At 39.7% G+C, this 25,794-nt stretch overlaps 1 protein-coding gene across 1 annotated transcript; it reads right to left on the minus strand.

Annotated features, from left to right (window-relative positions):
- Positions 1–15,799: 15,799 nt before the first annotated feature.
- Positions 15,800–25,415, minus strand: LOC124133358 (fatty acid-binding protein, brain-like). The gene is made up of 4 exons (XM_046497734.2): positions 25,260–25,415; positions 17,586–17,758; positions 16,550–16,651; positions 15,800–16,217 (listed from the first exon to the last, which is right to left on the minus strand). The coding sequence occupies exons 1-4, from the start codon at positions 25,327–25,329 to the stop codon at positions 16,167–16,169; spliced, it is 396 nt and encodes a 131-aa protein (XP_046353690.1). The 5' UTR covers positions 25,330–25,415; the 3' UTR covers positions 15,800–16,166.
- Positions 25,416–25,794: the final 379 nt, after the last annotated feature.

The following is a 25,794-nucleotide window of genomic DNA, read 5'->3' on the forward strand; positions in this document are numbered from 1 at the left end:
TAATGTTTCAGCTCCAGTTATGACGCACCACTTCATATAATGAGTTGGTCTCTAATGTTTCAGCTCCAGTTGTGACGCACCACTTCATATAATGAGTTGGTCTCTAATGTTTCAGCTCCAGTTGTGAGCACCACTTCATATAATGAGTTGGTCTCTAATGTTTCAGCTCCAGTTGTGACGCACCGCTTCATATAATGAATTGTCCTCCAATGTTTCAGCTCCAGTTGTGACGCACCACTCCATATAATGAGTTGGTCTCTAATGTTTCAGCTCCAGTTGTGACGCACCACTTCATATAATGAGTTGGTCTCTAATGTTTCAGCTCCAGTTGTGACGCACCACTTCATATAATGAGTTAGCCTCTAATGTTTCAGCTCCAGTTGTGACGCACCACTTCATATAATGAGTTGGTCTCTAATGTTTCAGCTCCAGTTGTGACTTGCGTGGATCGATGCTCATGACGTCAATCACTGGATTGTTTGGTCAAGATTATTTACAGACCGCCGTCATATAGCTGGAACATTGCTGACTGAGGCGTTAAACAATCAATCAAAACAACATAACATCATTCACTGTTTTTCTTGTCTGGGTTGAATTATTTGCATGATGCTGTCGCATACACCATTTCCTCGATTTAATACTGGACCTCTATTAAACTCCAGGTAGTTTTTATGCAAGGAATTTTTCCTCTGTCCTAAACACCACAAAGAATATACGCCCGGCGTTTAATCAAGCATTAATGGTAGTTGGAATATACTGAATGCAGCTTTAAATAACAAACAACAGTTAGGAAAACGTGCACATGTGTATTTTATTTATAGGACAGTCTTCCATCCAAGTCCAAGCTGTCTGTGACTACAAGATGAGGTTTGTGGACGTATTTGCTGGGTATTGTGAAAGAGGGACACCTCTTTGGGGATGCAGCATAATACAGAGATAATGGTCATCTTGACCCTTCTCAAAAGAGATTCAAGTTTGTGCATAGTTCTTGCAGATGTGTGATCGAAAGAACATTTGCTTTGCTAAAGGGGAAATAAGGAAGCTCAATTACTAGTATTTATATATCAACCCCATTACTTGCATAGTGATTTTGTTCTCAAGACGTAGTTACACAACCTTATCCTGATGCATGAATCCCAAGACCAAGCGTGTGAATATCAGCCAGTGGTGGAGGTAGTAGAGGAGGCAGTCCCAGATAATGCTGCCAGATTAGCTAGATCTAAAAGGGACCACATAGCATCTCAGGTGTGGTGTCACGAGGTACGCAATTGGAGTTCTGTCTGTGTGGTGTGCGTGCGTGCGTGCGTGCGTGCGTGCGTGCGTGCGTGCGTGCGTGCGTGCGTGTGTAACACCCAATTCAGACACAGTATACTTACTCCGAGCCAACAAGTCCTTGTTTCAGTCCCATAATGTCTAGCAGGGCAACAAAAAGTATCATCTTGTAATATCTTTTTGTATGACGCAGTCAGAAATCGAACATAGACCTTCCGCTCTCCAGGAGACGCTCTATCCACACGATGATGTCAATCACTGGATTGTCTGGTCCAGACTCGAATATTTACAGACTGCAGTCATATAGCTGGAAGATTGCGGCGTTAAACAACAAACAAACAAATGAATAAATGGGAAACCAAGTGGTTTTAGCTCATCTGACAAGTTAGCCTATGTTGCTGGGCCATTGTTAACGTTTGCATTTTATGAATTCATTCTGAAACTAGAGTGTTTATTTAAGTTAAAACTGCTTAAATGATCCCTGCATTGGTGTCTCTAATGGGCTAGTGATCACATACGTTCTATCAGGTGTAATACACAGTAGCCACAGCAATCATAAACTACTCAAAGAAGATAAAGAATACCCAATTCTTTGAAATTACTGCAGTTACTATTTCATGTCTTTTGAGTAGTATATTAAGAAAACATTAATGGCATTATATTTCAAAGAATCTTTGGATACCGGTATATCTGAGGAAAATAAAGATTCATGAACTCTACTGCAATGAAAACACTTGCTTATTGGAACTTAGACTTACCTTAATGCAACATTTGGATTTAGCACACGACCATTTGTTACTATGAATTTACCTGAAACAGCAAAGAAGTAGAATAATATTAAGAATATTGGCTTTGAATATTATTAGGAGCCTTTTCTATTGCGTTACAAAATTAATTTCTTGTTAGTTAAGTATTGCATCAACGCTGCATTCATGTCGTGCAGTTCTTCAAGCTTTTTCGCTTTGAATTGCAATGTTTTCATCATGCATTTTTTTTAAATGTGGCTAGTCTTGCCTCCTTTCCGTCTTTTTGCTGATCCATGTGTTCCTGGAACCACATGGGCGGGTTTGAATTTCGCTTACATGTTTTTTTCTAAAGGTTTTGGAAGAGTAAGTGGGTCTGATGTAAATACAACGGTGTGTGTGTGGTATAGTTTGCTCTTTTGCATTTTTTTAAAGCCCCGAGCATGGCTTTTGGGAATCCGATGGTGCTCTTTCGTGCCTGGGGAAATATTGCATGATCATTTTTCAGCAAATTAAACATCTGATCAAAATATTCCCACTTACTCCTCGAATTGTCATTTTTGCTGTCATGCGCAATATCGATTTTAAATAGCTAATCAGGTTTCTAAAGTTACGTTCAGCATCCGAAAACAGAACTTTATTTCCAAACTCTCGCATTTCACGAGCTGTGATACGCCTAACAGATGTTTTCTTCACAGGTTTGTTAAACCTGTCTTTGTGCTCCCTGTACTTCTCCAAGAGAAGCTTTGTTGATTGGCAGTTCCATTCAAATCCTGTGTCTGTGAAAAATTACTTCATGAAATCAAAGCTTAACACCAAATTAGAGCTAGAATACTGGCATTTTGTTTGTTTGTTGTTTATCACAGCACTCAGCAATATTCCAGCTATAGGATGACGCTCTGTAAATAATCGAGTATGGTCCAGACAATCCAGTGATTGACAACATGGACATCGATCTTTGCAATTGAGATACTCAGTCATCGTGCCTGACCACCCAATCCTGTTAGTCGCCTCTCACGACAAGCATTGGTTGCTGCAGATAAAAGAATACTGATATCCACAAAATAAATTCTGAATTGATGCGATCATATTCTTATCTTAATATGTCGGTTAATCTATGATCTCTTAGCATATGAAATTACTTGACACAGTAAATGAAGACTGGAACTTGTTCTTCAAGAGTAATGGAGACTGTTACAAGTCTAATTTCACTCACTAGCTGCAGGCTTACATAATCTATTTTCGGGGCATGGGAGGCCCAGTCGGCAAAGGTGCTGCAATTCACTGTGCAGAGTTTTGTCCCTTGGGCACGAATCCTGGTTCGCCCCGATTATGTTTCTAGGTTTGTCAGCAACATACCTATACTCGTGGGTTTAACCAAAGTGGTCAACGTCTGCGACCAGCATAACTTCGGGCTTTCCTCCCACATTAAGCCGACATGCTGTGGTATAACTGGAATACTGTTAAAACCAGCTTTAAACCCAACTCACTCACTCACGCAATCTGTTTTCAGAATTTCAACCAATAATGATTATGGTTAAACTACTTACCTGCAGTAAAAACAAATCATACTTTGGGCAATAACGTCATTATAAATTGATTGGTTTATTAAAAGCAAATATATTACCATCCAATACCACCAATGTCACCTGCAAAAAAGAGAAAGCATCGCATTCTCAAATAAGTAAACATACATATACCCCATTTTCCAAATTGGTAAGTGTAACATTGCAGCATAAAATTATGAACAGATTGACCTTGGATATGTTATTTTAATTGTTCATAGTTCTTTAAAAAAAAGAGTTTCTTATTTAGCACTGGCCGCGCTGGTCTGATTCGTAAGTTTTGAAGACTATGTGCAATAAAAAAATAAAATGAGAAAACTTTCAAAGAAATAAAAATTTGACTAACCGTATTCTGCCGACTGTGGAGTCTGGCTGCTGCTTGCAGGCTCTTCGTCTACTGAAACTGACTACGGCTTGCTTTGGTTGTTGGTTGGCTTGTTGTTTTACGCCACACTCAGCAATATTCCAGCTATATGACGGCGGTCTGTAAATAATCGGGTCTGGACTAGACAATCCAGTGATTGATATGAGCATCGATCCAAGCAATTGGGATCGATGACATGCTTCAACAAGTCAGCGAGCCTGACCACCCGATCCCGTTAGTCGCCTCTTACGACAAGCATAGTCGCTTTTTACGGCAAGCATGGGTTGCTGAAGACCTATTCTACCCCGGAATCTTCACGGGTGATTGACATCATGAGCATCGATCCACGCAATTGGGATCGATGACATGCATCAACCAAGTCAGCGAGCCTGACCACCCGATCCCGTTAGTCGCCTTTTACGACAAGCATAGTCGCCTTTAACGGCAAGTGTGGGTTGCTGAAGACCTATTCTATCCCGCACCTTCACGGCCAGCCTGCTTTGGACAGTCTCTGATATTGATCCTTGCTCGGACTCGGACGTAACAAGAGGTTGACCACTGTCATTGTTGGACATCTGCACAAACACACATTTTCAATTATCAAATATAATTGTGTGTGGAATATTTGCAACATTGGATTAAAGTGTAAACATTAATTTGCGCAAAAGTGATGCAAGTCGCAGGTGTCAACCACTTTCTTTGTGAACTCCACAAACAGTGGTATTCATAATCAGAGCAAATATTAATTTGTAAACATATGATTGTAAGATTGTTGAAATGAGTGAGTGAGTATGGTTAGCAATGTTCCAGCAAAATCACGGCAGTGGACACCTCAAATGGGCTTCACACATTGCACCCATGTAGGGAATCGATCCCGGGTGTTCGACGTAATGCCCAGATGAAATGGAAAGGGATAAAACTCAACGAGTTGTGACGATTATATCAATTTGTCATATTTCCTGAGTAGTGAATGTTAAGTTATCCGTGAATCATAATTGGGAGAATTAACTTTAGTTTGCTTTCTGTTTGAATGTAAGTTATGAACATTAGCTATCAGAGTTCTTTAAAGTTAAAGAGGGTAGAAGATACTTTCAGATGATGGAATAAAAGCTGCACCAATCAGTTTGTACATTTACTATCCATGGGTGAATAACCACCACCGCTTTTTCCCAGTCAGTGTTAGATTGCTCATTATGTGGGGGTAAACCTTGTCAGAAAATCCCTGTACAATCACAGATGTGCCTTTGCCCACCATTAGGATTTCGCTTGACGAGTGCTATAACACCACATATGAAGATAATACCTCCATACTGATATATCGATGGTATATCTCTGGGACCATGCTACTTATTGGTCCCAGCAGAGGTCATGTCCCCTATAAAATACAAGACAATTGGGAGATATCAACCCACCAACCCCACCCTCTCCATGTTCTTGTAGGTGTTTTTTTTTCAGGACATTCCCTGAAAAAGAAAAATGCAAAAGCACTTTAGTGTTTTTATTATTAATTGTCCAAATTTTTCATGACCCACCCTGAATGAATATATGTTTTATTTCTTAATGAATCTCACTTAGAAACTTCATATTTTTGGGTGACCCATCCCTGATTTTCTCCCCTATCCCCCTTAATAAATGGCAGGTCCCTCAGTTGATCTAATATGTACGTGACAGCCGGGTCTTTTAGCAAATATTTGAATCAGCTTATAGAAATAACCTGGAATTACTCTGCTGTATCAAAGTCATTGCTTCATGCGAGTCATGACATGGGTGTCTCCACATACAAATGTGATAGACTTACATACTAACATAATCTTCACAGCGGATATTGCGTGCTATGTTGTGTTTATGTAAGGAGTTATATTTTCTTTAAACAAAAGAAATCCTAAATAGAATCATCACTGATGTACCCCTTTCCGTGTATGGCTCAAGCTGTTTCACCATTAGATTGTACCATCAAAACCAAATGAAATGTGCTTTTAACTCCTTACATAAACCACAGGACCATGTAACTAATAATAACAACAAAAATCTCAGACGCGGCCTCGTCATTCCTTTATCAATTTGCACTAATGACGTCATATTGCAAGGGACATAACCCATGGTGTGTTTATTATGGAAATAGAACTCTCGGTAAATGTGAAAAATATGAACCGATTTAATGAATAAAATAAATTAGATACTTGTGATATTTTTTATTCTTTTGCCTCTGAAATCACTAAGTAAATACTTTTCATGATGAAAAAGTATAGAGGTTTATTTTCGTGTGAACTTGCCCTTTAACACTAGTGTTTATATAATATCAGCAGTGTTTGTAAAATATATGACGTCACTAAATGACGTATTGCAAAACTGAAGTTTTTCATTATATTAGCTATTGGAAAATACAATATAAGAGTTTACGCAAGTCTTGTTTGAACCTAGATTGTTATATAGGCATACCTAGATTGATGTTGCGTATATTTTCTAAACAACTGCAGATTTACCTTCCGTCTTCAATGTAGGCAGGTCGACTGTCATGTGGGTATGTCTCCCTTCACACAATATTTCCGATACAGAGAAGTTTAAAAACTTTAATTATGCCTTTGAACTGTGGTTTCGTCGCTTGTTCTTGTAAAGACAAATCATGATACCATCTCGTGACATTCGCTATTTATAGACACCAATGGTTATTATTCAACATGTGCGTTTAACTGGCTTTCATATCACTTTACTGGGATACTGCAGAATAGATCTAAATCATGTAACAGCGTAGGCCATTCAACTTGAGGAGTAAAAGATTCTTTAATCGGCATTTCTATTTGTCCACTATTTCACTACGGACACATGCACTAAGTTCAAAATAAGAGTGGGATTGAATGAAACTTAGACAATTATATGTCAAGTATACTTCTGTTTGTTTACATTTGGTTGGCCCTGTCTTTAATCATGGAAGGAGTTCATATGTCATGCAGCATGTGTTCCTTCCAAACGAACACATTCCAAGTTCACAAGCCATACTGTCCGCATACACCGAGAAGATCCGAGATTTCGAGTCATGTGAATTTGACAGCTGCTGATTCAGTACTAGAAGTTGATCTAGTTTTAAGTCGCATGTCAGTCGCAAGCACAGGCATGATTTAGGTGTACAAAATGACAACATCATTGGCACTGAATCCGATTCGGAAAATGAAAATGAAGAATATGACCCTGATATGCTAAGGGCATCATATTTGTTGTCCCTGGAAACACAACATAGGGTGAATCAAACTGATAAAGTGGTATCAGATACAGAATTGATACTGCACCAGCAGCTCAAAGATTTCAAGCGTCAAGCAAAGCAAATTGCTTTACAATGAAAACCCTGAGGAAATGCTTGACACAATTGAGGTATAGCCCTCACTACACAACCTGAACACTGAACACAAAAGATATGCATTTTACAAAAGTAAATGTGAGTTAGTAACGCCTGAAATAGTTCATTAAGGGAAACGATTAGTCAACAAAAGAGGGTGTGTCAAAGAAATTAAGGATTTTGGTGTCATAATAGCTTTCGTAAAATCAATTGAACGCCTTTTACAGATTCCAGAAGTTCGCCATTTCCTTAAAACTAAATTTAGTCATGTTTCACACGATACAGTTATGAGGGATGACTGCGATGGTAGCTATTTGAGAAACAATCCTATATTTTGCACATAAAAAAGAAGCATTGCAAATTATTCTTAATTCTGAAGATTTAGAAATTGCAAATCCCCTTGGCACTCATGTCCAGAAACACAAAGTTACCATGTTTTATTTCACACTTGGTAACATACCTCCAGAATATCGTTCAAGACTAACTTCAATATTTTTGGAGGGCATAGCTAAAACAATCCATCTAAAGCGGCATGGAACCACGGACCTGCTACGGGATTTTCTAGATTGTGTTAACAGGTTGGCTTCAAGTGGCATTGAGCTGAAACTTCAGGGTAAGAATTGTACAATTGAAGGAGCACTGGTAATGGCACCCGCAGATACGCTTGGTTCAAACTGGTTAGGCGGCTTCAAGAAAGCCGTTTTTTCGCTTCAAAATCTTGCCGAACAACGTTTTGTTACACAAGAGGCCACGCAGAAGTATTTAAAAATTCAGATTTACGTTTGCGCAGCCATGACGATCATCTTCGTAAATGTAACGTTTTCTCTGACGCGACGCTAGCGAAAGGTACTCGCCAGTACTGGAGTAATACTTGGGTCTAAATTTTAAGAGCCCTGTTACGACGTTAATTGTAATAAAATTAAAAATTGTAATACTTGCAGCAAATTGTAATAATTTTGACGTAAATTGTAATAACAACGTAAATTGTAATAATATTTGACGTAAATTGTAATACGCAAGTTGTAATAAAAATTGACGTAAATTGTAATAATCTCTACTTGCGGTAAAATGTAATCAATTCTTACGTAAATTGTAATAACCTTACTATCGTAGTGTCCAAGACGCCAATTGACTAGAAATGATCTTTATCAGTTGAGCTTGCGTTTCACATGTACAATTCGAGAAATACTGTGTATGATGACAAACGTACAAAACTGTTAAGTTAGGGATGGTTGGTATAGGCTTTATCGTACAATCGTCATTAAATGGTGGTGTCAACATCGATAAATTTAAATGACTGAAAGATCCATCCTCGGGTTCAAAATGATGGGTTACATATATGTGATACCAATGACATAGAGCTCACATTTACTGTCATTACATACACACCTACTTGCGCGCACACACACACACATACATACATACATACAAACATACATACATACATACATACATACATACATACATACATACATACATACATACATACATATAGTGTTTGTGTGGACGTGTTTTTGTATGGGTATGTAGTGTGTGCAACACGTGTTTGTGTATGTATCTGTGTGTGTGTGTGTGTGTGTGTGTGTGTGTGTGTGTGTGTGTGTGTGTGTGCGCGTGTGCATGTGTGAATGTATGTGTGTGTATGTGCGTGTGCGTGTGCGTGTATGTGTGTGTGTGTTTGTGTATGTTTGTGTTTGTGTGTCTATGCTGATGAGCCCAAGTATCGCAGCAACAGTATTTGGTTTCTTAGAGAGTTACTATTCTTTTCATCAGAATTTTAACAAAGTATGGTGTAATTTCATTACAGTGCTCGTTGTTTATTTGAATTACTGTAATCCTCTTAACACACAGAGTATTTCTCAAATAAATAAGAAAACTACGTTCATTCTAGTAATTAATCCTCTTCTGGACAACCATAGAAATGAAATTCCAATGCGTTTATATATACATATAATTATACAACAATGTACGATAACGACCTCAATCCTCCCCCACACCCATACTTTAATGACGATTGTACGATAAACCCTGTACCAACCCTGACAAAGATAGGTTCTAGTCATTTAATACCTTTGACACTTAACTTATAAGGTTATTTCAATTTACGTAAAAAGTTATTACATTTTACCGCAAGTTGAGATTATTTCAATTTACGACAATTTTTATTACAATTTGCGTATTACAATTTACGCCAAATTTTATTACAATTTACGTTGTTATTACAATTTACGTCAAAATTATTACAATTTGCTGCAAGTATTACAATTTACCTTTTATTACAATTTACGTCGTAACAAGCCCTTTATGCGATTTGACGCAATTTGACATTATTCGTAGTATGGTACATGATCCAATGCATGTGTAACAAGAAGGGGCTGTACTATATGAGATGTCCCTTTTCATTCAATACTGCATGGAAACAAAGCACTGGTTCTGCTTACATTGGTTGAATAACAAATTAGCATATTTTCTATGCAGTTTTCTGGAAATAAACAACCCTGAACCAATCCAAAAACAACACTTTATTGTGGATTTTAAGATCAAACAAACCTCATCAGCCATGTTGACCCTTTCTAGCATTTTGCCTCTTTTACTTGGACCAAAGACTCCCCAAGTGGATCTGAAATGGATATTGCTTCTAAAGCTGTTTCAAATTGTTATGTTGGTCATAAACACATCTGCAAATAAGGAAACAGTTTCAGATTTGCGGATCCTTATCATTGAACACCACACACTGTTCAAACAAGAGTACCCCAAGTCCAGGTTAACCTAAGATGCACTACATGTGTCTAATTCCAGATCAGATGTTATTATTTGGAACAGAAAGGTATCAATGGTGTATGAGGTTTGAAGCTAAACACTCCTTCTTTACTTCGGTAAAATGGAAAAACTTTAAATACCTTCCGCTCAGTATGGCAAAGAAGCATCACGAATGGCTATGCAATCAGATGATGACACCTTTAGGGACAGAATAAAAAACCTATCTCTATGAAGGTGACATAGTTGAAAATGGCTATGAGATAAAGGGAACAAAATGAAATCACACAAGAACCAATCCGTGCTAAACTTCCTGACACTAACACCCTATATTGCACTCCTGAGGTTACAGTACATGGTTGTAAGTTCAAGGCAGGTTGTGCTGTTATTATTGATATTGAACCAGATAACATCCCATATTTGGTATAGTAAAATCAGTGTACGTCCATGAGCACCAGAAATTCTTCCTTGTTAATTTGGTAAATACGGAGGCCCATAAGGGACATGGAGTCTGTTTTTCAAATTTTTGATATTTCACTTACTGTTATCGTAAGATTTTGCAAATTAACACGATTTGTCATACACATATGTGATAAATCACGCATAAAAAGATATGGAATCGCTGAAAAGTGAAGCGAAAATGTCAAAAACTAAAATGAAAACGTCAAAAACAAAAACGAAAAGGTCAAAAACTAAAATAAAAATGTCAAAAACAAAGCGAAATTGTCAAAAACTAAAATGAAAATACAGAAAATTATTTCCACCGCGGTGTAAATTTTCATTTGACATTTCATTTTAGTTTCTGACATTTTCGCTTCACAGTTCAGCGATTCAATAGCTACTTGAAAGTACATTTTCCAGGTTTTCGGTTGTTTTTATACATGATTTATCACATACTTGTATGAAAAATTGTGTTAATTTGCAAAAGGTTACGATAAAAGTAAGCGAGATATCAAAATATTGAAAAACAGACTCCATGTCCAATATTCCTCTCTGTCACACTTTTCCAAATGCTTCTTTGATGAAATTCATGTCAATAATCTATTGCTTTTTAAAGTTATTTTATGATAAACTGTATGCTGTTCACATCATTCAGGTTCAACACAGCGTACCAGCTTAACCACAGCCCTCCCTGACCTCTCCATGGGACTGAAGCTTGCCCTCGACAATGGGGACATCAGCGTCTTCAATAGGGTCGACAGAAGTCAGCCAATTCTACTTTCAAAAATATCCCGAAATGCGAGATAGTTCCTATTATCAGGAAATCGGGGGAAAAAGATGATTAAAGAGTATCCATACCTACAAATGGAAGGGACAAAGCCTTGGTTTTGCTTAGAATCATTTAATGTCTCAGAATATGGTAAAACAGAAATGCGAAAACAACAATGGCTCCAGATATATATATATATATATATATATATATATATATATATATATATATATATATAGGCTAGCGCTTTCAACTCGTACCACGTTATGGCCTGATGAGACTCGTACGAGTTGAAAGCGCTAGCCTATTAAAACTGTGTTCAATCTTACTCCACTTATTTAATTATTACTATATTGTGCCTGAGAGTTAGAACTTTACTGTGCTTTATATATATATATATATATATATATATATATATATATATATATATATATATATATAATAAAATAATAAAGTCCACGTTAGTCCATCATCTTCTTTATATCAGTTTCAAAATAGGAGAAAATGCTACACTGTGTAAAATCTGAATTTTGCTTTGTTTACATTTCAGCCATGTGCAGTTTTTCGAGCACAGCGTACGTTTTCACACCTAACGTATTTTGCTTGATTTCATCTAGCCACTTTGTATTGGTGACAAAGACCACTGGTCATTTGATTCTAAAATGTATGAGGAATTCAAGGATGTAGGTATCGCAGATAAGTTTGAAATATACGTGATGTTACAGGCGTCTCATAACCGGTGTACCTGAAACGTGATTTTGTAAACACTATCCAATATGGCGGAAAGTTCACTACGACGTTCCTGTTTTCGGTTTTTTCCTAAACATTCTAAACGATTCTAGGGTTATCGGAGACGTTTTGGAATGATCATTGGTGATTTCATAAAAGACAGATACCCGTGATCACTACTATGCTATTTTTGAAATTCATTTCTCCGAGTAAATATCCGAAATTTAGGTTTCAAAACATGCTGTAAATAACGCCGTGAGTGGTGATTTAGTAATGTGTAAAAAATGGCGACATTTACGATGTACCTAATTTTCAGAGGTCATGTTCAGTACTTTTGCTTGGCCTAAAATGCCAGTGGGTGATATCACAGAACAGTGAATTTCCCACCTTATTCAAAACTGTATACGTAAAGTGTAGTCGTGTGGGTGATGTATTTTGAATTTTATTCGACTTCAAAGTGAGGGTTGTAGAGGAGGCGACTAACGTGATCGGGTGGTCAGGCTCGCTAACTTGGTAGTTACATGTCATCGATCCCAATTGAGTGGATCGATGCTCATGATGTCAATCACTGGATTGTCTTGTCCAGACTCGATTATTTTACAGACCGCCCATATAGCTGGAATATTGCTGTGTGCGGCTTTAAACAACAAACAAACAAACATAAAATCGAAATCACCAAGATCTCCCCGTTCTTCCACATCAAACACACCCGCCAAGAGATTTAGAATGGGCATTCCTAATAACGATCTCTTGTTTGAAGAAGAATATTCTGTCAACCTCAAAGAACTGAACGGGACAAGGCCAAACCAAGTAACACCCACACCAAGCAGCTTCACCGGCAGCTACGTCAGAACAGAAAAAGGTGGATGACTTCTCTACCCGAAGGAAAGACCCAGCCCATAATTGAGGCGTATTCCTGTTTCTCAGAAGGACAACGTCTGAGTACAGAGTAGTGACAGCCTGTTTGGATATAATTTAGGGTGAAATCAGACAAAATCATGTTCAACATAAAACGGTTAATTGAGTCCCTTACTCAGTAATTGAAATAGAAACTCAACTGTGAGTATCTCCATCTGTTTTCAATTACGTCACAAAGATAATGACGACGTACATAACATTGTTACGATCTGTGACGATATCACCCCCACACGATATATCGTTATTGTTCTTTCTCCACTTCAAGTAAATGATAAATAGAGAACATTGAAGTATGTTGATGTTGGACATAACGGTAATTTAACTGTTATTACGAATCTTATGACAGAAAGATGACATCACAGAAATAGACTTACTGGTGGGCATGGGAAAAGCTGTGGCAGTCGAAAAAGGACGAGCTAAGAAGTCCATGTCAATCATTAGTGTCCATAAGGTTAGTCTCTCAATCCTTCAAACAGTATACTGGATAATAAGGTGATCATAATGGTCATTAGAATTTTTTTCACCTGTGGTTAAAGTTTCCTGTGACCCCTAACATTCTAGCTTTTAACATTATGCTATATGGAAATGACAAACTAACTTTCATCCTCAGTTAAAGATATCATCCTTTTTTTAAAAGCAGGCGTTTATCAAAATTCTGCTTTTTATACCAAAACTTAAATTTAATGTTTAACTTTCAGATGGATGGTATGGCTTCTGTCAAAGAAGCATTTTTTAAATCCAAGGACTTCACCTCGCCTCGCTTCATCATAGTCGTCAATAAGGACGACAACAGTTTCATCGCAGCCTACAATGTGGGTGACAGGACGAAGATAGTTTGCCAAGCTGCATCTAGCTTGGATGCAGCAGTTGTGCTACTAGCAGCGTATTATGTATTTGATCTGAGCTACCCAGAAATATATACGCATGCGCCTGGATTGCTGCTGCAGTTTGTGGTGGGAGACGCCTGCAGTGGACCTTAAGGAACAAAATGGATCACTTTTGTGAAACGTCTCCCCCTGGACATACTGACTCAGTCATTATAGTTTATCATTGAACATGTATTCGTACATAAACATGTACAAGTGTCTATAAAGTGTTGCAAGAGTATAAACATGTTTTTGTGTTTATTTATTAACGTCTTTATATGCATTCAATTTTAAGCAGCCCTGTATCTACATAAACACTTATGTTTATAAACATACACGTGCACGTGTCTATAAAGTGTTGCAGCTCCAGAGTTTATTTCTGTGTTTAAACAGAAACACTTGTTTTTAGAGTATACAAAAATGTCCCCAAAAATTTATTCCTGATCCCTAACCTTTCTTGTTCTATATATTAATTCTTGTTCAGTAATTAATTAACAAACATTCAAACAGGAAACAGCCCAGCAGTCTCGCATGTGTCCTATCGTGAAGATCCGGGATAGAATACGTCTTCAAAAACCCATGCTTGTCGTAAGAGGCGACTAACAGGATCCGGATGGTTGCTGCATGTCCAATTGCGTGGATTAATGCTCATGATATCAATCACTCGATTGTCTGGTCCAGACTCGATTATCTACAGACCGCCGTCATATAGCTGGAATATTGCTGAGCGCGTCGTCTTGTTTAATATTTTATGTTTGTGCTACGGACTAGAACATTATTTTACTGCAATACCATTGATTGTCATTGACCTTGTGGTGTATAGGACGTACGTTCAACGTTAGTTCATGACATATATCGTGGGTTTTGCTCGGTGGCCATGTATCATTCTATTTGCATTTTTGTTCGAGAAATACTTTTTGGCAACTGCTTCGAAACTTGCATCTTTTTTCTGTGAAAAGAACCGAACAATTTGTATCATGTCCAGCGAATACGTTTTTGTTGTACTAAAACTTGAAGACAATATTTTTCCAGTTATTTCTGGAACAAGTTATTCCTTTTTTGAAAATGGTCGGTCCCCGAACATGCATGACAGAAAAAGGTGAGGTGAAATGGGGTTTAACGTCGCATCCAAAATAATTGCACTTATATAGCGACGTGCATGCACGTGTGTGTGTGTGTGTGTGTGTGTGGTGTGTGGTGTGTGGTGTGTTTGTGTGTGTGTGTGTGTGTGTGTGTCTGCTTGTACTAGTCCTGACTAATGTCGATTTATAGTGCTAGCACAATGAGATACCATGCCGCAGTTTAACATGAATACCCCACTCAGACACAGTATACTGACTCCAAGCCGACCAGTCCTTGTTTTAGCCCCGTAATGCCGAGAGATAGGCAAGGTAACAACAAGTACCATCGTTTACATCTTTTGGTATGACGCGGCCGGGGATCGAACCCCGGACCTTCTGCTCTCCGGGCGGACGCTCTACCACTAGACCACGGAGTCGGTCCATGACAGAAGAAAATGATAGAGAGCCAGAAAGTGCCCCAAACCATGAGTGAGTGAGTGAGTATAGTTTTACGCCACTTTTAGCAATATTCCAGCAATATCACGGCGGGGGACACCAGAAATGGGCTTCACACATTGTACCCATGTCGGGAATCGAACCCGGGTCTTCGGCGTGACGAGCGAACGCTTTAACCACTAGGCTATCCGACCGCTCCCCAAACCATGACGTTGGAAGGTTGTACTATAGTACTTGGCAGTTTGAGGACAAGAAAACATAATTCTAAAATCATTCTTTTGAGAGATATCGACTCAGCGTATAAGATGCGAATTTAATGAGAGTGAGTGAGTGAGTGAGTATGGTTTTACGCCGCTTTTAGCAATATTCCAGCAATATCACGGCGGGGGACACCAGAAATGGGCTTCACACATTGTACCCATGTCGGGAATCGAACCCGGGTCTTCGGCGTGACGAGCGAACGCTTTAACCACTAGGCTACCCGACCGCCCCGAATTTAATGAGAATGAGACAAGGACAAATTGACAAAAGGTGGTAAGCTTTATTTTGTTAAAACAGAAGTTCTTGCAGCAGTACAATACACACGGGATTTGTACAGCAGTTGTCCTTGGTGGAACTTCAGCTCTTCTGGCAAAAGACTTGTACCTCTTCTAGCAATAATTCAAACATCTGTGCAATTGTATGTATCGTTACAAAAGGGGCTTGAACACTCAGTAAACCAAATACCATTAGGTTGATGTCTCAAACAAGAGGAGATAATTTCATATCACACTATGCTTCCCCGGTGGTATACACACGTCACACACATGTTCATTTGCATTTTGTCGTTGCGCGTTTTAAAGTCAGTAGGTTTCTAGCCATGTCCAAGAACCCCATCATCGCAGGAGAGATCGTTTAGGCTTTGTCGGACTTGATGACCGCAACTACATCGCCGAGCGTGAAGGTCTGAGAAGAAAAAATAAAGTGACATGTGTTTATACTCAGAGACTTTAAATTGATTCAAATTTTCCACGCAACCTAAAAATGAAAATTTAATTTTTTTAAAAAGAAATTCATTTCACCAATACAACAGATTAAACTGCTTGACAATAGATAACAAAAGAGTTTAACTAAAAATTGCACATGTGACAATATATTCAGAGAAGAAAGAAAATAATAATTTTAACTTTATTTCTATTTTGATTTATGTTTTTACAACACCTGAACTATTTAGTTTGGGATTTCATTTCGGAATAGTGGAATGGTTAATGTATGATTAATTAACAAAGTATACTTACCGACACCAGTTGTCCCCCTTTAACCTCCCGCCTGGTCGTGACTTCCTTCCCTTGGGCCTTGCCCACTTCCACCAGTGCTTCTCCATCCAAGGTCGTTGTAAACTGGAAAAAACAGTATTTATCGTAAATTTTAAAAACCTAAGAGAGATTATTTTATCCATTGGGAATTACAAATAATTGTCTGTCCTTTTTGGTAAAATAACTGTGTTACAAACATTCGAAAAATAATGTTTGAAGATGTGTCATACACTCAAAGGGGCATTATTTTTTAAATGAAATATCAATATAGGTACAGCCTCTTTAAGGATGTTACTAAACTGTACAAGCTTTAAAATTATTTACCCATATTTAAATACTGATGACCCCCTGAATAGGACCCGACCTCGGCAATGTCGGACATATATTTTTTTATGAACAGGATGGTTAAGTTTGGTATTTCCCGTATGTTCTCACAAGTTGCACGTCGGTTATTAGTCACTTTCCCCCCAATACCGATTGTCATATCTCTCCCACTGCGATCGTTCGGCCGTTGCGTTTATCTACGTTGCCCAGCTACATATACGGGAAACAACTAACTAGACACTTCCCTCTTAAAAATAACGTCATCAAGTTGCGAGAGCATGTTCGAATCTCCAGAAATGACGTCATGATAGAACAATGCTTTATCGTGCAATAAACGACGCTTCGGTCTTTATTGTAATTTGTAATTTGTCGTGCAGCTATATTATATATCAGTACATCTCCTGTAGCCCTTGTTCTATACGTCCTATATCACTTGTTTTATATCAGTATATGTCCTATATAATATCACCTGACGCACAAGTCCTATACCCACTGACGCACATGTACTACATAATATCGACTGACGCACATGTCCTATACAATATCACCTGACGCACATGTCCTATACACTATAACCTGACGCACATGTCCTATACACTATCACCTGACGCATATGTCCTATACACTATCACCTGACGCACATGTCCGATATAATATCACCTATACCCCTGTCTGCAGCCCCGCCCTGAGCTACCTTGATTGGAGATCCGATGATGGAGACGCCATCTGTCTCCTCCCCAAGCTTGAACTTGTCCTCACGCGTCTTGCCCATCACGGTGGACTTGATGCTCCAAGTGTCCCCATCATTGCCAATCTCAACTTCCGCCTTGTTGGCCAGGAACAATTCCTTGGTCTCAGCCGGGACACCTGCAGGAAACAAAGGACGAGATTAGAAAAGGGCTATACGAGGACCACTGGAAAACGCAAGTCTTAAACTCACGGAAAATGTTGTCATGAATGTTTTTGGACTGAGTTATATTATTTCGACCACTTGCATGTATTGGACTTGAGACATGGTGAAGTGCACAATTATGGCCTTTAACTGGCAACTTGGAACTAAATTTAGATATGTTTCATGTACGGAAGCCTTTTAGGGCCATTTGTTTTTTTGTTTTTTTCTTGAAATTTCAAGGTGTTATGCTGAAATTTCAAGATGCATACTAAGTTGAAATTTGAAGATGCTATTGGCAATAAATAGTGTCAGAACTGCGGTATACCTCTCGCTCAAATACGGAAAAAGGAAAATCCTATCTTATACCCGTTTTGTAAAATCACCATGACATTCACTCAATCACTATATATGAGCGAGTCAAAACATACAGTAAAGACGTATTAATTAAAGTCACATGTCAAACATCTACACGATATTTCTAGCACGAATGTACGTGTATTATTGTTCTAGGTTTATCAATGCTCTGAAATACACTGCCTCCAATATGTAGTCGATAGAGCGCGAGACTGGAGAGCGGAAGGTTGATGGTCGGTCGTGTCATACAAAAAGACCAGATGGTACTTGTTGTCACTTTGCCTGGCGCTCGGCATTAAGTGGATCAAACAAGGACTGCCCGGCTCGGAGTTAGCATAGCGTGTCTGAGTGAGGTACCCATGTTAAAACTGCGGCATGGTATGTCAGTGGGCTAACCCTATAGTACAAGCAGCCACACACACATACACTCGCACACACGTGCATGCACATCGCTATACAAGTGAAATAGTCTTAAACGCAACGTTAAACGCCATTTAACCTCATCTTCCTTCTGAAATATATTCCTAATCTATCCCTGATAATTTAACTAAGGGTCGCCCTTTTTGTTTGTTTACCTGAATATATGTATGAAAATAATTCTCGAAGGAATTTTCATTAAATATTTTGCTGAAAATACCTTGACACATAGTAAAACCTATTGCCATATAAAAGAATCCCATTTGTAAATGGTATGTAGAGGAGGTATGTGAACCCCTTCAGTCACAACCCTACCCCACCCCCCACCACCACAATCCACCCCACCACGCTACACACCCCGGGTTACAGGTCAAAACCCGTGGCAGGAAATGGCTGCGGGGCGAAGGTGGAGGATCGCCTCAAGTCCTCAAGTAGAGTGTCTGCAAGTTCGTTGGGGTTAGGTGAAGCAGTTTGCACTGAGCCTAATCCTTCACCAGGTCACCAGGTCACCAGGTGACTTTAGGGATGGTGGTTCAAGGCCCAATCTGACCGGATTGAAGAAGTCGTTTTGTCTAGCCAGGTGATATATTATCGTACAGCAGTTCAGGTTGGAGATACAGACAAAGGCAAGTCAACACTCATCAACCCCACTGAAGCTTACATCGAGATTGCCGGAATAGCCACTGAAAAATTTGAAATGACAGTTTGCTTGTTTGCGCAACTTTCGTAGGATGAATGGACAGAAATTGCCGGATGTGGTGTTGAATATTGAAATTCTTTTGAAATGATCTCAGTGAGAAAGTTGTCAAGCACGTTTTCTGTAGGACCAGTGACGTTATTGTGGCATTGCTCTTGTTGGCTATTTCAAAAACAACCCCGACTGTGTTTTACATATATGCATATTACTATTTTTCTTCTTGTTTAACACGTTTTCTAGGCCAAGATGAAAAAAATGAATGATATGAGAAAGGATTTTTCTTCCATCAAATAATAGTTTAAAATTTAATATTACTCTTCGTCATTTAGATTTACAATGTCAATGCAAGAGAATATGCAGTCTAGATTATCCGCCAAAACAGATTAAATTTTGGCGTTAAGGGCAAAATAGGAACTAGCTCGTCAGTGAATACAAAACACCAACTCCAGAGAATAACCATCCAGGAGTATCCGCTAAAACAAATTCCAACGAAAGTTGAAGGTAAAATAGCGGTAAAAATTATATAAATGGATCACTGATTTTTCTTTTTGACACCTCGTGTCTACCTACATGTCTGGAACAATGTTACAAGAGGCGTTAAACCAAACTCACTTACTCATAGTGTGTAGTTTCCTATCATTAGGATATTATATCAATGTGTAGCACGTGTTGTTTTTAAAAAAAAACGGTCAAAAAAAGTTCTATCAACCCGCTGGAACTTTGTCCCAAGTGGAATCACGCGGCAGGTGGGCGTGCTCTCAGTGATAACACAAGTAAGGGGCATATACAGCTGTACGTCTGATGTATTTTATCAGGTTAAGTCTATAATGAGTAATGAATGAAGATAACACGAACCATGACGCAATCTTTGTCAAATCGGAGGGGTGGGAACTCGGACAGACGTGTCCTGGCTGATAACAGCCAGCTAGACTGATAAATGAGATACCCAAGGTCAAGGACATCTATACAAGAATGTTGAGCGGCAGACGACATCCGAGTGAAATCATTGGTAAAACGTGGTCTCGTCGTCTGTCGCTCTATTTAGTCAAATGCGACCACGAGTGAACTCAGAAGTCATCTTGGTAGACATGGTTCACGACGGCGGCGCCAATTGTTCTTCATATCAGCGTGTCTCCCACCAAGAAGGAATGAGATTGACAGGCTATTCAAACAAGGACTGTCTTGGCGGGCGTGACTTCCGGTTGCATCATATCAACGTTTTTGTGTTGCATGGACAGTTTATGAGCTTCGTGCAAGATCTGAGACGCTGACTGCGTCGTGCCTGGAGATAATCTTTAAAACTGACATAAACAGCCAATTTAAGATGCAAGTTTTAAAAAATCAGGATTCACTCCGGAGTTTTTTTGGCCATGTTCATTCTACGTCTAGACTTTTTAATTATACCATCTACTGATTGATCTGCATCGTAATATACTACTCAAAAGAATTTAAGAACACTCGATCCTCATTATTATACTTAATCTGACATGACATATGAAATAGTAATATGAAAAAACAAGTTTTTTAACTTCTTTCAGTAATATATATGAGCTGAGACAAAGCAGTGTTCAATGACTTGAATCAAACTGGCTGGGACTGCCTATTTGTTTGAGCCAATAACCCCTTTAAGTATTTGGCTTGGTGATGGATAAACCGTGCACTTCACAGCAACTGTGTATCGTTTATGCAGGCTGTAACTGTCCCTGTTTGTGGTGTCACCGACACACCGTGGCTCATAGGCTTCACTGCAATTAAAGTGTCTACACCCACTTTTCAATTTGGTTTTACGTTTGTTCTTCAAACCGGAGCTAAACATTCACTCATTACAATAATATATGAGCTGGCGAGCTTGCTTCTTGCGTTAATTTGGGCGGTCGGGTAGCCTAGTGGTTAACGCGTTCGCTCGTCACGCCGAAGACCCGGTTCAATTCCCGACATGGGTACAATGTGTGAAGTCCATTTCTGGTGTCCCCCGCCGTGACATTGCTGGAATATTGCTAAAAGTTGCGTAAAACCATACTCACTCACTCATGCGTTATATACTCACCGACGAGAGAGACGCGATGCACAAGCGAACATACTGTGATGTTGTTTGAACAGACGCTCATGAACTCAGCACATCTGTTGTCATAGATCCATGACTCTAGATGCACCATTTGTCTGGTTAGCGTGTAAAGTTCGGAAATCACGTGTGGCATATCATGATATAAAGAATAAAGACACTCTGTGGTAACACTTGACTTATTGTTAGTTTTGTCATTAAGTGATACGCTTTGGAAAACGTACACACTTCTCCATATGTTTCTATGGTTCCCGTTTCCTTTGGCGGTGAGTATATAAGTCAGACGTTTTATCGTACTTCCTCTGATAGAGGGTACACGGGTGGCCCAGTCGTCTAAGGCGCCGCGATTCGCTGTGGAGAGTTGCGTCCCTTGGGCACGCCAGAAACCTATGATCGTGGGTTCGAATCCCGGTTCACCCCGATTATGTTTCTAGGTTTGTCAGCACCATACCCGTGCTCGTGGGTTTCACCGAAGTGGTAAACGTCTGAGACCTGCATCACTTCGGGCTTTCCTCCCACTTTAAGCTGACACACCGCGATATAACTGGAATACTGTTAAAAGCGGCGTTAAACCCAACTCGCTCTCTGATAGACCTTAACTTCCGGTACTAAAACCGTCACATGTCTCGGAATTGTTTAAGGGAGTTCGACAAGTACAGGTAACAGTTCTGGGACACGGCTGCCCCATTCGTATACGGTGCTGCAATTTGCTCTGCACAATGCCAGAAACATAGAAATATTGTTTCGTGGATTTGATTCCCAGATACGCCCGATTATGTTCTGTAGGTTTATCAGCACCACACCCGTGCTCGTTGTATCACCAAAGTGGTGAACGTCAGAAACCTGCATCACTTGGGGCTTTCCTCTCACACTCAGCTTAGGACCCGTGAAGATCCGGGGTAGAATAGGTCTTCAGCAAACCATGCTTGCCGTAAAAGGCGACTATGCTTGTCGTAAAAGGCGACTAACGGGATCGGGTGGTCAGGCTCGCTGACTTGGTTGATGCATGTCATCGGTCCAAATTGCGTGGATCAATGCTCATGATGTCAATCACTGGATTGTCTGGTCCAGACTCGATTAGTTACAGACCACCGTCAACAACAAACAAACAAACACGGCGTGATATAACTGGAATACAGTTCAAAGCGGCATTAAACCAAACTCGCTGACTGACAATGTGCCGGCCGTATCAAGGCCGTGTAGAAATATGGAGCCGGGCTCTAATAAATCATTGAAATGTCGTGTCAAGAGTCGAAATATGGTACCCACCGCTGCAGGTACACCCCTTCAAAATATTACTAAGTCACCTACCCGTGGTTCGTTGTGTCTCGGTTATTGCTTGAAAGCGTTTTGTCCCCTGTCTGCTCACTTCCACCACAATACCAAACAATCACAAACAGGGCACATTTACATGTAACTATTCTAATAACTAGTTCCCGCCAACGTGTATACCAACAGCTCCCAGATGAACGCAAATGACACTTTATAGTAGTGAAGCAATACAATTTGAAACATATCAAAAATTAATTTGCTCAGTCGGCGTCTTATTTATTAACAGTTCGTACTTTGAACAGTTTGAAGTAGAAATGTATTCAAATAACTAATATAGTTACAGGTCTACAGACACACATCTCGCAGCTATAGAATGCATACAAATATTGTTTAGCCATATCTTGCATGGAGACGCGCCCGGTTGGTATTTTCAATAGACCTACATGTTTTAAAAATTACTTAGTTCTGTCGGTGTCGTATATAGTAACATTTAGGAGTTGGCTCCCTTCATATTGACTGCCGTGGGGAAAAGGTATACACCCATGTTTGATGGTGGCTAGAATGAAACAAACAAGAAATGGTTGATGTATTTAATACGGGAACTATGTAGTTGTATTCTAGACCTTACGATTTCCAGTGTTTCAGCGACTGAATTGTTTGATAGGCATTACTTAGAAGCTGACGGATGACAAAGTGGACACAATTTATGGATAACAACATCTTTATTTACTGTAAATGCGACGTTTCGGTATACATACTTATCGTGTCTCAAGGCGACTGTTTTCAGTCTAGCTAGTTACGTTTTGATAACGTTTGTAATTTTTTGTTCAAATCCGGTTTTCCGTTGTTTACGCTCTTCGGCCCTGCAGTTATAATGTCAATAGTTTTTACATAGTCACATGTTCTATACTTCGCCCCAGATAGCAAACAGACAGCGAGAATACAGACGCGACCGACTGGTAGTATCAATATAACCAATACAAAATATCAGTTTGTTCTGTCTGCATCTAATTTATGAGCAGTTTGGACTTTGATCAGTCTGGAATATGTACAGCAGCCATGAACGACCCAGCTACAACCTGTGTCCACGTCTCCGCATGGCGAGAGCTGTGTATGTGTAGTGTGTTATATAACGTCACAGGGAATTGTACTGTGATGGACAGATTGAAAGTGATCAGAAGAGGTGTTTTGCGAGTAAGACCTGCTTGGAAAACATGCAGGCGGTTTAAGAATTTCTTTCAGCTATGTTCAGAACAGAAGATGCACTTATTAACACAACTGAAATTTAGTGAGTGAGTGAGTGAGTGAGTGAGTGAGTTGGGTTTAACGCCGCTTTTAACAGTATTCCAGTTATATCACGGCGTGTCTGCTTAATGTGGGAGGAAAGTCCGAAGTGATGCAAGTCTCAGACGTTTACCACTTCGGTGAAACCCACGAGCACAGGCATGGTGCTGACAAACCTAGAAACATAATCGGGATGAACCGGGATTCGAACCCACAATCATAGGTTTCTGGCGTGTCCAGGGACGCAACTCTGCACAGCGAATTGCGGCGCCTTAGACGACTGGGCCACCCGTGCAAAAGCTGGTGGGTGGTGTGCACACAATACTGAAGTCACAAGTCTCCTGGGACGGTATTCATAACAAAATAAGATTTTTCTTAACATAAAACTGAAGTTTTTGAAATCTGACTCAGCTAAGTCTGAGAAATAGGTTGATATTCCTTAAGACCCTAAGTCCGAAACTTAGCTGAGTCTTCAAAGAAAAAGTAAGCCAATTTCGTAGAAAATAATTATTGCCTAATTAACAAAAAGCCATTACTCATCTTAATGGCGTAATTAAATTGTTCCCAACGTTGTATGCTCTGACAAACGAGAGCAATCGAATCCTACATCCCTGAAGAGAACCCAGTGCACAATGCTTACCTCATCGCCCGTAGGGTTATAGTCCAGTACTTGGACATGGGCTGTTAGTACAACACCGTTCAGTGAGATAGAATGTGATTTGATAGTAACGTGTTCAACGGTCGTGCACCTGTCGTGCTACAGGTGTGTGAGAAATGATGTTAATCTACAGCCATCTTCCAGCTACATCTGGGCTGACTGGAACTGATTCAGTCTGGACCAGCCACCATCATTGGAAGATGAGCAACGAACAATAAGATGGCAGCCATGTCACATTCAACCACTCGACGCACATTGAATTACACAGGGCCGTGGTCTAGTGGATACTGCGTCTGCCCGAGAGCGGACAGTCGGGGGTTCGATCTCCGGCAGCGTTATACCAAGAAACGTTTAAAGATGGTACTTGTCGTTACCCTGTCTGCACTAGTACAGGCAGGCAGGCACGCACACGCACACGCACACGCACACGCACACGCACACACACACACACACACACACACAAACGCACGCGCGTACATTCATGTCGCTATATATGTCAATTTGAAAGCGACGTCAAACCCATTTCACCTCACCTCACCCTACTATAGAATTATATGTTCAGTATCTGAAATTTGGGAGTTGAACTCAAGTACAGCTTTTGACTTAACCCTGCCCCGCTGCGCTACCGATCTGTGAAAGATCTCGCACAACTATGCTCCAATGCAAACTCCGCAATATATAAATATTTAGTTACGATAAAATATTTCATTCAAAATAAAACAAAATTCTCACCTAATGCATCAAATAATGCGCCATAGTTTTCAGACTCAACTTGCTTCCACTTTCCAACGAGGGCAGACATACTTGCGTGTTGTCAGTTGTTCAGTCGGACTCTGAATACTGTGTGCAGGCCCGGCAAACTGTCGTCTGCTCGACGCGGTCACGTGGTGACGCGGGCGGTGATAGATAACACTTGTGAATGACTAACGGGCGATGTAGCACAATATCACTACAACGCACCTGGAAACTTTCCGCAAGGACACGCTCAATATATGATATTGGAATACGTCCATATTTACTTGAGGATAAGGTTCAACAAAAAAACTTGGTGACACACAGACAGCTAAGACAGAAGAGCACTGAATGTAAGATATCTCAAGTCTTCTGTTCATGCATATGGTTGTTATAAAAATCATACAGATATTGTATAGGCGGCATGGTGGAGATGTAGTGTATAGTACTAGGCTCGTTCTCCCGGGCACAGCTCTTTTGGAAAGGAGGGGGTGCACTTTAATATATATAAAATGCTAGCACGCAAATCGGGAAA

This window comes from Haliotis rufescens, unplaced genomic scaffold, assembly GCF_023055435.1.
Source record: "Haliotis rufescens isolate VD_foot unplaced genomic scaffold, xgHalRufe1.0.p SCAF_21, whole genome shotgun sequence".
In the NCBI taxonomy this organism is placed as follows: domain Eukaryota; kingdom Metazoa; phylum Mollusca; class Gastropoda; order Lepetellida; family Haliotidae; genus Haliotis; species Haliotis rufescens.

Coding starts and splice junctions, on each gene's coding strand:
- LOC124133358 (XM_046497734.2), bottom strand. CDS start 25,329: ATGTCTGCCCTCGTTGGAAAGTGGAAGCAAGTTGAGTCTGAAAACTAT. Junction 16,652..17,585: donor TCATCGGATCTCCAATCAAG/GTAGCTCAGGGC, acceptor TGTTTTTTCCAG/TTTACAACGACCTTGGATGG. Junction 16,218..16,549: donor AAGGGGGACAACTGGTGTCG/GTAAGTATACTT, acceptor TTTTCTTCTCAG/ACCTTCACGCTCGGCGATGT.